The 12,440-nt window shown below is 32.0% G+C and overlaps 2 protein-coding genes across 5 annotated transcripts; one reads left to right on the forward strand and one right to left on the reverse strand.

Annotated features, from left to right (window-relative positions):
* The first annotated feature begins 655 nt into the window (after nucleotides 1–655).
* On the forward strand, nucleotides 656–2,704 carry LOC123693524 (ankyrin repeat domain-containing protein 49). 4 transcript variants are annotated; one of them, XM_045638702.1, is made up of 4 exons: nucleotides 656–757; nucleotides 1,016–1,191; nucleotides 1,297–1,602; nucleotides 2,087–2,704. In XM_045638702.1, exons 2-4 carry the CDS (start codon nucleotides 1,032–1,034, stop codon nucleotides 2,329–2,331), a joined length of 711 nt encoding a protein of 236 aa, XP_045494658.1. In that variant the 5' UTR covers nucleotides 656–757; nucleotides 1,016–1,031; the 3' UTR covers nucleotides 2,332–2,704. The 4 variants fall into 4 exon arrangements, with proteins under 4 accessions (XP_045494658.1, XP_045494633.1, XP_045494650.1 ...); XM_045638677.1 differs by having other exon boundaries at nucleotides 663–768; XM_045638694.1 differs by having other exon boundaries at nucleotides 667–772.
* LOC123693151 lies at nucleotides 2,041–8,797 on the reverse strand. Its single transcript, XM_045638126.1, has 2 exons — nucleotides 7,944–8,797; nucleotides 2,041–7,574 (listed from the first exon to the last, which is right to left on the reverse strand). The coding sequence occupies exons 1-2, from the start codon at nucleotides 8,682–8,684 to the stop codon at nucleotides 2,901–2,903; spliced, it is 5,415 nt and encodes a 1,804-aa protein (XP_045494082.1). The 5' UTR covers nucleotides 8,685–8,797; the 3' UTR covers nucleotides 2,041–2,900.
* Nucleotides 8,798–12,440: the final 3,643 nt, after the last annotated feature.

A 12,440-nucleotide genomic window follows, 5' to 3' on the forward strand; every position in this document is an offset into this window, starting at 1 on the left:
CTGATCACCTACTTGTCCTTCAAGAAAATCGATCAGTGAAACAGATGTATGCATAATGCATCTGCTCCTTACCCTATGTGCTTAGGTAGATAGGTACCCCAGTACCCCACTACGGGGATACGGGAGTCGGGACTTCACACTTATGCATACAATAACAGTATCATTTCAAAAAGGTAGAGTCGTGCTAGTGTGTATATCTATTTATATTATATTTTAAAAGAATATATTGAATGATGGTTTTCTTTTTTCTTCTTCTTTAATTAATAAAAAATAATAACAAAATAATACTTTGGTTATTTAAACGGGTAATGTGGGTTATTTATATTACTAGCTTACCGCCCGCGGCTTCGCCCGCTTTGTAGTTTGTCCCTAATAATTAATTATACATATACTAAAACCTTCCTCTTGAATCACTCTGTCTATTGAAAAAACCGCATCAAAATCCGTCACGTAGTTTTAAAGATTTAAGCATACCAAGGGGATATAGGGACAGAGAAAGCGACTTTGTTTTATACTATAGTAGGCATGATGATGATGATGCCCGTCGACTAGGTACCTACGTACTTTGGAACATGTTCGTTTCTTTTGACGTAGGTAACTAAATACCTAGCCTAGGTACGTCTAGGTACCTACCTACTTAGGTACTACGTCTGTGCTACCCTCAGGTGCTACCTGTCACTGTCAAATACAGTTGACAGATTTATTCATAGGATTTATTGATATTTTGAATTTTGATTGATGCCCTGATTGCCTGCTGGTAGGTAAATGGTAGGTAGGTAGGCATTATGCGACAGCAATTAATTAATTAATAAATTTTTATTATAAGTAAAATAGGTACAAGCTTATCAGGTTTCTTATTAAAAACCATCTGTGCACCACATCGGAAAAAATATTTTTTATTAATTATGTTTTGGGCCTGATTTTTGTAATAGGTATTTACTACCTTGTGACTACCTTAGACTACTAAGCCTATACCTCGACTGATACTAATTATCAGAGGTTTTTATTTCTATAGAAAAAATAAAACAAACATGTCATCTGATTCTGAAGATGAAGTTATGAAACACCGTGATTACAAAGAAATTGCTGATGAAATAGAACGTTGTAAAAGAAATCCTGAAACTTCTGGAATGTTTGTATCAGGTTGGGATGATGCTGAAGTTGATGTTGATACTGTTAAAAATCCCCAAGGTATTTTTTTTTAATAAATTTAATAAGTTATATATAAAAAACATACATATACAATTTAAAATATTTACTATAATAATAATATTAACTAAGGACTACATATTTCAGCAAATCCTATCGACCACGTCTTATGGGCAGCTGAAAAGGGGGAGCTGGACACCTTAAAAAGTTTGTTAGAAAAACAGCCCGGCTTAGTTCACGCAACTGATTCTGATGGATATACTCCACTACATCGTGCTGCATATAGCAATCATGTCAATATTATATCATATTTACTAAGTGCAGGGGCTAATATTGGTTCTAGAACCGAACTTGGTTGGACACCATTACACTCTGCTTGCAATTGGAATAACTATGCGGCAGCTGCAAGACTTCTTGCAGGAGGAGCAAGTCCTCTTGCTCTGTCTGACGGAGGTAACACTTTCTCTAAATAATTTTTTGTTTCTAAAAATTACTAATTTATTTTTCTAACATTTCAAAAATCATTTTAATTTCTTCCTCATTATGGTTATAACCAACCACTAAAAAGTTAGTTTATTTTGTCTCGACCAGTATTCTTTAAACTCTCACAACTCACATTCTGCATTAGAAATTTAAAATACATATTAGTCTGAATAGCAAGATGATAAGCAAGGCAAATAATGAACATGCAGATTCGCCTTTAGAAAGGTTATTCCAAAATAATAACAATAAATTTATTTTACATTGTACAAAATATAATGCACCAGATCTATTTATGTGCATGATAGTTGTTATTGATAAGTTTAGAGTTTTCATTCAATGCACTGTATTGGTGGGTCTTATAATTATAACTTATGTTAAGATTAGATAAACTTAAATAATAAAACCAAGCATATTAAGATTAGATTTATTAAAATTATACAAAACATATTTTCAGAACAATCACCATTGCATCTTGCAGCAGCAATTAGCCACTGTAAATCTACACTGCTCATCTTATTTTTACGAGAGGATATAGTAGAACTTGCAAGGAGACCTAACAAATCAAAGGAAACCCCTGAACAATTGGCACGGCGTCATGGAATTTATGCTCCATTATTTGAAATGGTTTTGCCAGCCGTATCTTATATAAAATCTTTAGCTTTTACTTGTAATCCATATTATAGGAATACATCTCAGTGAAACTTGATTTCAAATTACTCAATAAGAAAATATTTTCATGGTGCATTTACACAGTTGTGCCAATAGGGGATTTTTGATTAGTGCTCCGAATAACAATGCATGTATAAAGAGTGCATTTGTTATTCACCTTAATATTCGCTTATGTTCAGACCGGGTTTTTTGGATAGATTCAAAGACGAATGTGTGAAGTTCACGACGACATATGCCAACGTTTCGTCAAGTGAAGAGACAAAAGGCGAACAGCAATGTTTAAATGCACCATTAAATTTAATTATTAGCTCATGTGCTGGTGTTGCATTAATATAAATTATCAGTAATGTTCTCATCATTCAATTTCTTATGATAAAATATATAAATTACAACTAGAATAACACCTTTGTGTAGTTATTGATCATTTTAAACCTTACAATCAATTAATAATTAATATATTTTGTTTTTATTACATTTGTTTTCTTTTTAATAAGTTTTACAATGCAATTAGTTAAAACAGTAAATGATTTAATTGTTTTTACAGTTTATTTTTACAGTGTAAATAAATATTTTACGATTCTAAAATTTAGTACACCTGTTTACCTGCAGATCTTTCTTGTCACATTTTCTAGAACACACATAGCACTTGATACAAGGAATGATTCCGAATGTAAATTTTTTAAACCTATTATTAAATTCCTTTTATCTATTTTTGTTAACTCTTTCAATGTTTCTCTAGTTTCAGATTTCATATAAGGCAAAACTAAACAACCTAGGGCAAGACATTTACATCTCATACAATTTTTCCATATTTCAACTAGATCTTCATCTTTTATAAATGGACATAAAGGTAGAAGGTTTAAAGCCTGTAGACATTTGTTCTTTTGTTTATCTGTTATTGGATAATCTGCTCTTTTAAACGGATTAAGAAGTATAGCCCGCCAGGCCGTACAAATAACATTATCTAGTGGACATGCCATTTTTAGCAGTAAAGGAATAATTTCATCAAAAAGGGAAGATCTTAACAGTAATGGTATGTAATCACATACAATTTTTTGATTTCCAAATCTATGTGCTAATTCTGCTGATACTTTTAAGGCTTCCACGCTCCCACCAGATGCTTGAAGTAATTGATTTAGGGCCATCATTTTATCCTGTTTGAAAGTGGCCACAATCCAGGGCATATCAATCCTTTCTAGATATACGATATACAAGAGCTCCAGTAAAGTTGGCCACAGTTTCTCATGATCAATGTTTGTGACTTTAACTGCAGTCTCTTGATCAACAACACTCATAAAACACTGAAGTGCCCTAAGTTTTTTAGATTTATTATAATCATTTTCATCATCAAAAGCAATGCGAGAAAGATAAATGGCCCCCATTTTGGCACAAGTTGCTTTGAGTATGTACTTAGCTGTTATTAGTTCTACAGTATTAAGACTTGGTGAATTTTTATCTTTTCTATCAATAAGATTTTCCAAGATTTGAATTCGAATGGAATTGATGTTAATGCCATTTTTATCAGCTATTTCGTTTGCAGCTCTGTTTATATCGTGCCGACCAATTTTACTCACAAATTTTGGGTGTAAATACAATGCGTGGATAAGTTGCGTGGGCTCCGATGCAAGGCGTAGGAGTTCTTCACAAGCCCAATCTATTTTATGTAACGCATGTCGCGTTGAAAGAGTAGAGTGAAGACGCTCCATTTGGCGAACAGCTCGGTTATCAGGCTGAATTGCTGCCCAACGTTGAGAAAATTGGTAACAAAGCTGAGCAACTGCCACTTGATCAGCACCTCGAGCACAGCCCTGTAGCACATAGAACAGACACGCTCCAGCCCATTCCATGTTTGCAATATGTCTGACACATTTGTGTGCAGTTCTCAATAGAGGTTCTTCACTAGATATCAATTTCCATGTATCATTGTCTTTTACATCCACTTCATTTGTGCTGTTCTGTTTCCGTGAAGTCATAGTTTGTTTTACTGCATTACTACAAATCATATCCTTTGCTGTCTGAATATTAGAATCAAGTGATAATATAGAGACTACAGGAAGCCAACGTTCATATGTTTCTAGAGTAATTTCCGATTTCAAATTGGACCACATATCGTCTCGAAGGAATAAGTGGAAAGGCAATCTATAATGGCCGATTTCTGGAAACAGGCCCTTCACAGAAAAATGTTCGAATTCATATTGCTTGGGGGTACCTTTTCGTTGGTATTCTTTTAGAAAATTCAAAATCAAGTATTCTTTCAAGTACCGGCTTTCAGAAAACGAGGATATTAGTAAGGTGTAAATACATAGTAGAACTTCATAGAAGTAAGGATTGATGGATATCACACAACCATGAATCACAACTTCACCATTTCTCCAGAAATCATTGAAAATATCCTTCAAGAATTCTTTATTTTCGACATTTTGCCAGATTGTTAAACATTTTGATATTAACTCTTTCTCGTCATTTTCCAGTAGTATTTCTCGATAACCTAAATCATTCTTGGATATCTTATATTTTAACTCCCAATTGGTCAATAACGAAATTAATAGTAATGATAATCCATCGTTTAGACAAACATTGAGGGTACGGCATAAGTCCACTAACCTTTCAAAGCTTGTATTGGGATATTGTTTGAGGATATAGAACAATAAAACTTTTACATCCCATGTTTCTTCCGTACAATCGGGAAGAGCGATTTCTGCTAGATTAATGTTAAATTTAGATTTTAAAATGTACTGTGGAGGATAAGATAAGGAGTCTCCTGGGATAATATTTTCTAAAGCCAATGTATGACGTATTGGAGGCGAAGTTAAGTAATAAATTACTGCTGGTGATAAAGTTTCAGATTGCCCACGTAACAATTCTAAAAAGTACATACTATCTGATATTATATCAGGCTTATTTATAAGAAGTAAAAGAGATGTTAAAATAACTTGATCAAGATCTTGAGACGCAATAATCTTGTTTACTAATTTTTTTACTATTTTCTCTTTCAATTTATAAAAGCACTCCCTTGATATATTGTTACAAACAATTTCTTGTAAGGTAGAGTATGCTATTATTCTAAGAGGAATAAAATCGCTTCCATTACAATGATTGAGGAGGTCATTTGTGAATTTATCAATTGTACCACAATTGGAATAAAAATTAATCAATTCATGCAGAGAACTTACAGATGACATTGGCAAAAATACATAATTGAATTTCCAAGTTAAAGTTAGGTTTTTCATTATAATATTTGTATTTTTAATTGCATTAAGTATGCCCAGTATATCAATTAATAAATGAAGATATTCTTCAGGGCAATTCAAAGTTAAATTAGAAAGAAGACTATGCGACATAAGTATCAATGATGCATTTTCTTCATGATTCAATTGGCTCAAGGGATATTCTAAATTATGTTTATTTTTCAGTTTTTGTGTTATCCATTGATTTATAATGCTTTGGACTTTATGATTTGTAGAACTCTGGTGAATAAGATTTCGTAACTTAATATCTGAACGGAGGAGATATTCAATACAGCGAATGTGGCCCGAATTTTCAGTCTGATCATTTCTTTTCAAATTATTTAACTTCATCTCATAGTAATCCTCATTGTAAACATCATTAAGACCTGCATTTATACCATAGGAGTTTTTGAGGTGATACAGTTTTTCAACAGCAGCAATTTGTATTTCTTGTTGATAATGTGATCCTTTTATAAAATCTAAATAATTTCTCTCTATTGTATTGTTACGCGAACCGCAAACTATGTGCTCATATTTATTTTCCACACTCTTGATCAAAAGTTTTTTGTCTCGATTTGACAAAGTTCTGAAATACTCTAATGCAGCTTTCGTTTCACATTCTCTTAAACATTTATCTATATATGATACATTGGCATAACTAGTGTAAGCAGGCATTATATAAGTGATTGTTTTCAAATCATCTAAATTAATTGTTGGCCCATTAATTATTTTATGAATAACCAACATATAATCATTAAAATTGATGGGAAAATTATACTTTTTTAAAATAACCTTGAGTTTAGCATAATTTACTTCTTTGTTTATTTCTTGAGCTAAAAGTATATCTGATTCGGTTATCGTAAAGTCATTATAAGGTAATGCAGCAGCAGATTTAGCTATGGTTTCAACTGTAGTATCCCATGGTACGTCCAAATATTTTAATACTTGCAGCAGACAATCAAGTCTATTTGTAGGCGAATGAAATGCATTAAGTAAAATTTCTAATCTTACAGCATCAACATTTCCACCACTACTTGCTGTTTGCATTTCTATAAAAGAACGTATTGTTTCATCCAAATCAAACTGATAGCGATTTGCATATGATGTGAGGCTTTCTTTTAAAAATATTTCTAAATCTTCTGTATAGCAACGTCTCAACATTATTAAAGCTACTTCAGTAGGACTTTGCGATGTTATTTCAGTAATTAACATGTTTATTTTAAATTTTTCCTTTAATTCTATTATGTACTTTATATGATCTTTTAGTATGTCTAAATCATCAATTGTTATGGGTCTGATAACAATAGTTTTTAAAGATGATTCTAAAACATCTATAATAGCTTCAATATATTTCAAACCAATTTTAGGCCAAAACGCTGATTGCTCTAATGAAAAAATTCTTTCTGTGGTCCATTTAGCAATTAAGTCAATATTAAAAGGATTTTCATCCAACAGACTCGGAATAAAATTACGTAACCATACAATTAATGTACCTAGCTTAATGTTTATAGGTATAGCATGCAGTATTTTCAATATATCATCACAATTAGTTATTCTATTTATTTTAGAATATTTAAGCCAGCAAATCGAAGCTAGGTCTAAATCTGACTTCGAAATAAATAATTGACACAACTCAACAACTTGTTTTTCAAACAAATCAATATCACTGTAATGCATAATGCCTCTAAAATATATGTACTCTAATAAATCTACTTTTATCATAATATCAAGGAATGAATTTATAATGCTATCATCATTTGTTAAAAATACCTTTTTTTGTATAGAACACAATATGGACTTGTATGTTGCATTATGTTTGCATAGTTTGATAGCGATACCTATGAGAAAGGACAAATCTTCAATGTCATTGAACAAGTTCAATAATTGAGGTTGTATACAAACTTCATTTGTTTTTAATACATCTTGAACCAATTGCTTCAATTCAGACTTCAAAACTTCTTGTGATATTTTAGGTGTTGCCATGAAATCTGAAGAGTGTTCATCTTGCTTTTCAATATTTCTCAAGGAAGTAGAAAAAAACAAAACCTGCAAACAATTTTATGTTTTAAGATATTTATTAGGAAATTTAATTATAGATTACTAGGAAAATTTTACTAGTTAACCTATTGACCACCGAGCGGCCCAATGAGACCACGACACAATAGATTTTCTATTGTGTATGTGATTTCGGGGGCTGAGGAATTAAAGAGACAGGAAAAACTCTTATGACATCAAAATGTTAAGTGGTGAGAGTGATGTTTTGCTTTTATACGCAGTTATTTGTTTTCATACTAAAAAAATATCTTTTATATTAATTGCAAACAGATGCTTGAATTGATTGCATGTTTTAAACTATATCTATTTAGCTTATATTATGTAAATGCCCATCTATAAAGGATAAAAAAATATATTTACTTCTTTGTCCCATAAAAGATAATAGAAATTATTATCATGCGATCCCAGTGGCACATAATTTGACTCTGTATTTTCAAAATCATATGCTTTGTTAAAACTTTTTGAATCAATTGCCCACATTTGTCCCCTGTTTGATACAACTATTGAGTCACCCCATTGTACCAGATGCTCCAAATCTTTGTTAGTACATAATGTTTCAGTCAAACCTGTGACTGGACATTTAAGCAATAAATTCATGTTTGATGTGCACATGTTCAGACCATTTTGATAAGTATTTTGTGTGCTTTGTAATCGATATGTATATGGCGCCTTTTCAAGGGAGACAATTGTCTCAGTTGTGCCTTTTTCAAACTCTCCATTTAGTTGCTCTTGTGTATATGGATTTAAGAGTCTTTCACCACTTTCGCTTATGAATATAATATTTATTCCATCAGTTTCAAATTCACGAATTTTATAGTTAGCGTAGTTGTCACATTTAATTTTTAATAAGGCACCTTTTAAAATATTAATAACAATAACTTCTGAAGACTTCAATGCTAGCCAGACGTTATTTCCCACTAGTGCATGATGATTAATTTCATACTCGAAGCTGTATATTTTAGTTGAGGCATCTTTGTCATTTAAATCGATCACTTCAATATTTTTAAGATCTTCAAACAGCACTACTTTTGGATACACAAATAAGGCTCTTATTTGGTCTTTGTTACACGTTGTATTAAGTTTTTTTATTAATACTTGCATTTTTATAACACTCGATAATAATTTACTATATGGCTTTTAATTTTTTCAAAAATAAAAACCTGGGCCGTTCTTTACAAGTTCAACGATTATTATTTGAATTCAAAATCTGTTGTTTACCTCTTGCAAGTGATTTGACATAAACATTTTTATGTAGGATACAAGCAAAGAGTATAATGTATAATATGGATACAAGTCAAAGGAGAGTCAAAGAGTATAATGTATAGTAGGGATACAAGTCTTTTTGTTAAATTGTCACAGAGCCATTATATAAATAAAACAAACATTACTATAATATTACCTACCTTAACTATAACAGTCTTAGATAACAATATTTAAAATTACAATAATTACAGTACTCCCAAACTGATAATGCGCATAAAAAAATTTTTTTCGTTTGGATAAGGGGGTGGGTTAGGTTAGGTTCGTGTTTTTTTAAAACCACATAGAAATAGGAGCCCCACGAAATGGGGCTCTGACGGCTCGCGAACGTCTTTTTGTAGAATTTTGGAAAAAGACGAATTTCGGCATCAAAATGTCGGCCGTTTGTAATACGGCGGATTTCCGGTAACATAATATATATGTGACAGTGGAAAAGATAAAGCACGAGCACAAGTAGACAGAAAATAGGTGGTATATTATCTGGGCCGGCACGCTTCGATCTATCCAGTTTTTAAAGTGCTCTGTTGACAGCCTCTTAATAGATAATTATATTCAACTAGGTTTCCGCCCGCGGCTTCGCCCGCGCAGTCAAAGAAAAACCCACATAGTTCCCGTTCCCGTGGGATTTCCTGGATTGCGTTATTTTCCCGGGATAAAAAGTAGCCTATGTCGGGTATCAAAATATCTCCATACCAAATTTCATGAAAATTGGTTCCGTAGTTTAGGCGTGATTGAGTAACAGACAGACAGACAGAGTTACTTTTGCATTTATAATATTAGTATGGATACATTTGTGAATCCAGGAATGTCTACTTTAGTTGCCAGAGAATAATCAGGGATATGTGATGGATCAAAAACAGACGAGAATAATTATTGCTTTGCAAATAGATTAGCGATATCCATCGAGTTATGTGCAACTTCAGAATTCAAAAACATGTGTGATGGATACACATACACACGTACATATCCGCCCTTTCGCAGATTGGGGGGTTTATTTATTAATACTTTATTGCTCTTACAAATTACAAATTGAGACTTAAACTAGGATACATTGTAACAAACGGCGGCCTTATCGCTAAATAGCGATTTCTTCTAGACAACCGGTTGTACAGAGAGAAATTAAGTAAAGGATAGGAGTAGGGCAGAGCATAAATAAATATATGAACAAAAATAAAAACAAGAAGACATATAAAAATGAAATAAAATAACAGCATAATATACAAGCCACAAAATTAAGAGATTAAATAATATACATACTTTCATAAATAGATTACATGCATATGAGAAGAGATAAAAATAATATAATAACTATAATTATTATATACTAATAAAATATATAATATATTACACATATTATAAATCTTAGATTTAAATATACTAGGGTAACTGAGAAAAATAATGATCCCGAACTTTCACGAACCATATTTTTAAAAATATTTAGAGATTGCGCCTTCTTTATTGGTTCCGGCAATGCGTTCCATAATTTAATTGCACGAACAGTGACTCCTCTGAAAACGGTTTACCCTAAATTTAGGGGATAAAATTTAAAACAGGGGATTTTTTGGGGGATAAATAGAATATACATTTATAACATAAGGCCCCGTTTCCACCTGCAAGTAAACTTCTGCAAGAACTGTCCGACAGTCTGTCTGACAGCAGCTTGCATGTGTAAACTATGTTGCAAGTTCTGTCGCGACAGTTTGTCAAGCGCTTCTTGCGAGAAGTTGCGAAAGCATGTGTAAACATGACTGCGTCTACTCGCGACAGATCTCGCAGCTTATCGGTCTAGTTCCGTATATCTCGCAGCAAGCTGCAAGTATCGCCCGCACGGCTTTTGATTTTTGTTTATTTGAAATTAATGAGTCGTGAATGCTCTTGTGAAGAATGAAGAAACTATAAAGTCAATAGGATTATAATTATGAGATCTTAAAATGGAATAATGTGATTATTTTTTGAAAATGAAATGAAATGAAAATTTATTTGTTGAATTGTGGTTACAAAGTTTTTATAATAAATTTAATGTCCGCACAATTCACCAACACATTGGCATACAATATATTTATATTGTGCTTATCTAATTTTATAATTTAACTAAGTTATTATTTAAACAATATATTATTTACATTAGTTCATTAGATCATTTTACATTAATAGTACACATTATAAATTATAGTATACGATTTATTTCACAAAATAGAATAGAAAAATTGTGACAGTAATTCCTATCCCGTCACTCGCAAGATGGTGTGTAAACACCTCCGCGATAAGTTGCGATAGTATGATCCGCGAGCTTCTCGCATGACATTTATTGCAGCAATAAATTGCAGGATATGTAAACGACATTGCAAGTAACTCATGCAAGACTTCCGCGAGTTTACTTGCAGGTGGAAACGGGGCCTTAGCCGAAAAAAATTATCAACTCACGTATACGTACAAAACTCTCGTATTAACATTTTTTTCACATAACGTAAAAATAAAAATGTTCAATGTTTCTGGGTTTTTATTTTTATCTTTTACAATTTTTTTTCTCGAAATTTGTTGAATACTAGGTAACCTTTTTATGTATTAAATACGCTGTAATTTATTTGATTTGAAATATTTATCTTTTCACTTTATTTTTAATTAATATCGGAAAAAAAGGGTGTTTTTCCGATCGAAAATTCACCTTTCTGATGTTGCAATTGTCATTTATAGTCTACACCAAAGAGTATAATGTATAATAGGGCAAGTCTACACCTCTGTGGTCTAAACGTTGAAATTTGAATTTACTTGGAATTTACGTAGGTAGTAGGTAAATATTAGTTAAATCTGTGATTTGAATTGAGAAGATAAAGGGAAGATAAATGAGTGAAAAATAAGTGTTTTCTAAAATTTTCTCAAAGATTAATTAAAGTAAAACTGGTTTAATTCATACTTTTTATTGTTTAATGTATGATTCTATTCGTGTAACAACGATTCTTTGTGTGTATAATACCTAACTTGTAAATATATAACTTGTGTTTATATAAGTAAAATTTTGAGTGTCTAGTTCTATTAGTATAAAACAAAGAGTCAATTAATGCATTTATCTAAGGAATAGCAAAATGAAAAATAAAAGCCAGAAATAGGTATGTAAGTATTTCATTTTATTTAACTAAAATATACAGGATTTTACTGAAAAATAATATGAACATTATATGTTACATATTTGCAACGTTACAATAATTATATATTCTGAGATCTGCGATGCGTTATTGAGATGTGTGGTCATTGAGATAATATTAATATGGAGCAGACACCACGAACAAAATCTGTGCGCCAAGCGCGGCGGCGCGGGGCGCGCGAATGACGGCTAGACAGTCATAGATTATGCGATGTCACTGACTCACCGCTATAGAGGCGACACTTTGTTTCATTCTGTCTATTTTATTGGGTGCCACTCCTTACATGCACGTTGACTTGAAATTTTCTTTGTACTTACTAAATATTTATTTTAGGTATAAACTGACTTTACTACGCGGGGCTAACAATATCTGGCATATAATATAGGATGATGTAAATAGTGACGTCATATGGAATAATTTAATTTTTTTCGTGTTTTAGGTTCAGTCAGGGCTA

The sequence above is a fragment of the Colias croceus genome, chromosome 1, assembly GCF_905220415.1.
Source record: "Colias croceus chromosome 1, ilColCroc2.1".
In the NCBI taxonomy this organism is placed as follows: domain Eukaryota; kingdom Metazoa; phylum Arthropoda; class Insecta; order Lepidoptera; family Pieridae; genus Colias; species Colias croceus.

Excerpts from the sequence above, each read along its gene's own strand:
- LOC123693524 (XM_045638702.1), top strand. The coding sequence starts at position 1,032 with ATGTCATCTGATTCTGAAGATGAAGTTATGAAACACCGTGATTACAAA. Across the intron at positions 1,192-1,296 it reads TACTGTTAAAAATCCCCAAG|CAAATCCTATCGACCACGTC; the intron begins GTATTTTTTTTT and ends TACATATTTCAG. Across the intron at positions 1,603-2,086 it reads TCTTGCTCTGTCTGACGGAG|AACAATCACCATTGCATCTT; the intron begins GTAACACTTTCT and ends ACATATTTTCAG.
- LOC123693151 (XM_045638126.1), bottom strand. The coding sequence starts at position 8,684 with ATGCAAGTATTAATAAAAAAACTTAATACAACGTGTAACAAAGACCAA. Across the intron at positions 7,575-7,943 it reads ATCTTTTATGGGACAAAGAA|GTTTTGTTTTTTTCTACTTC; the intron begins GTAAATATATTT and ends AATTGTTTGCAG.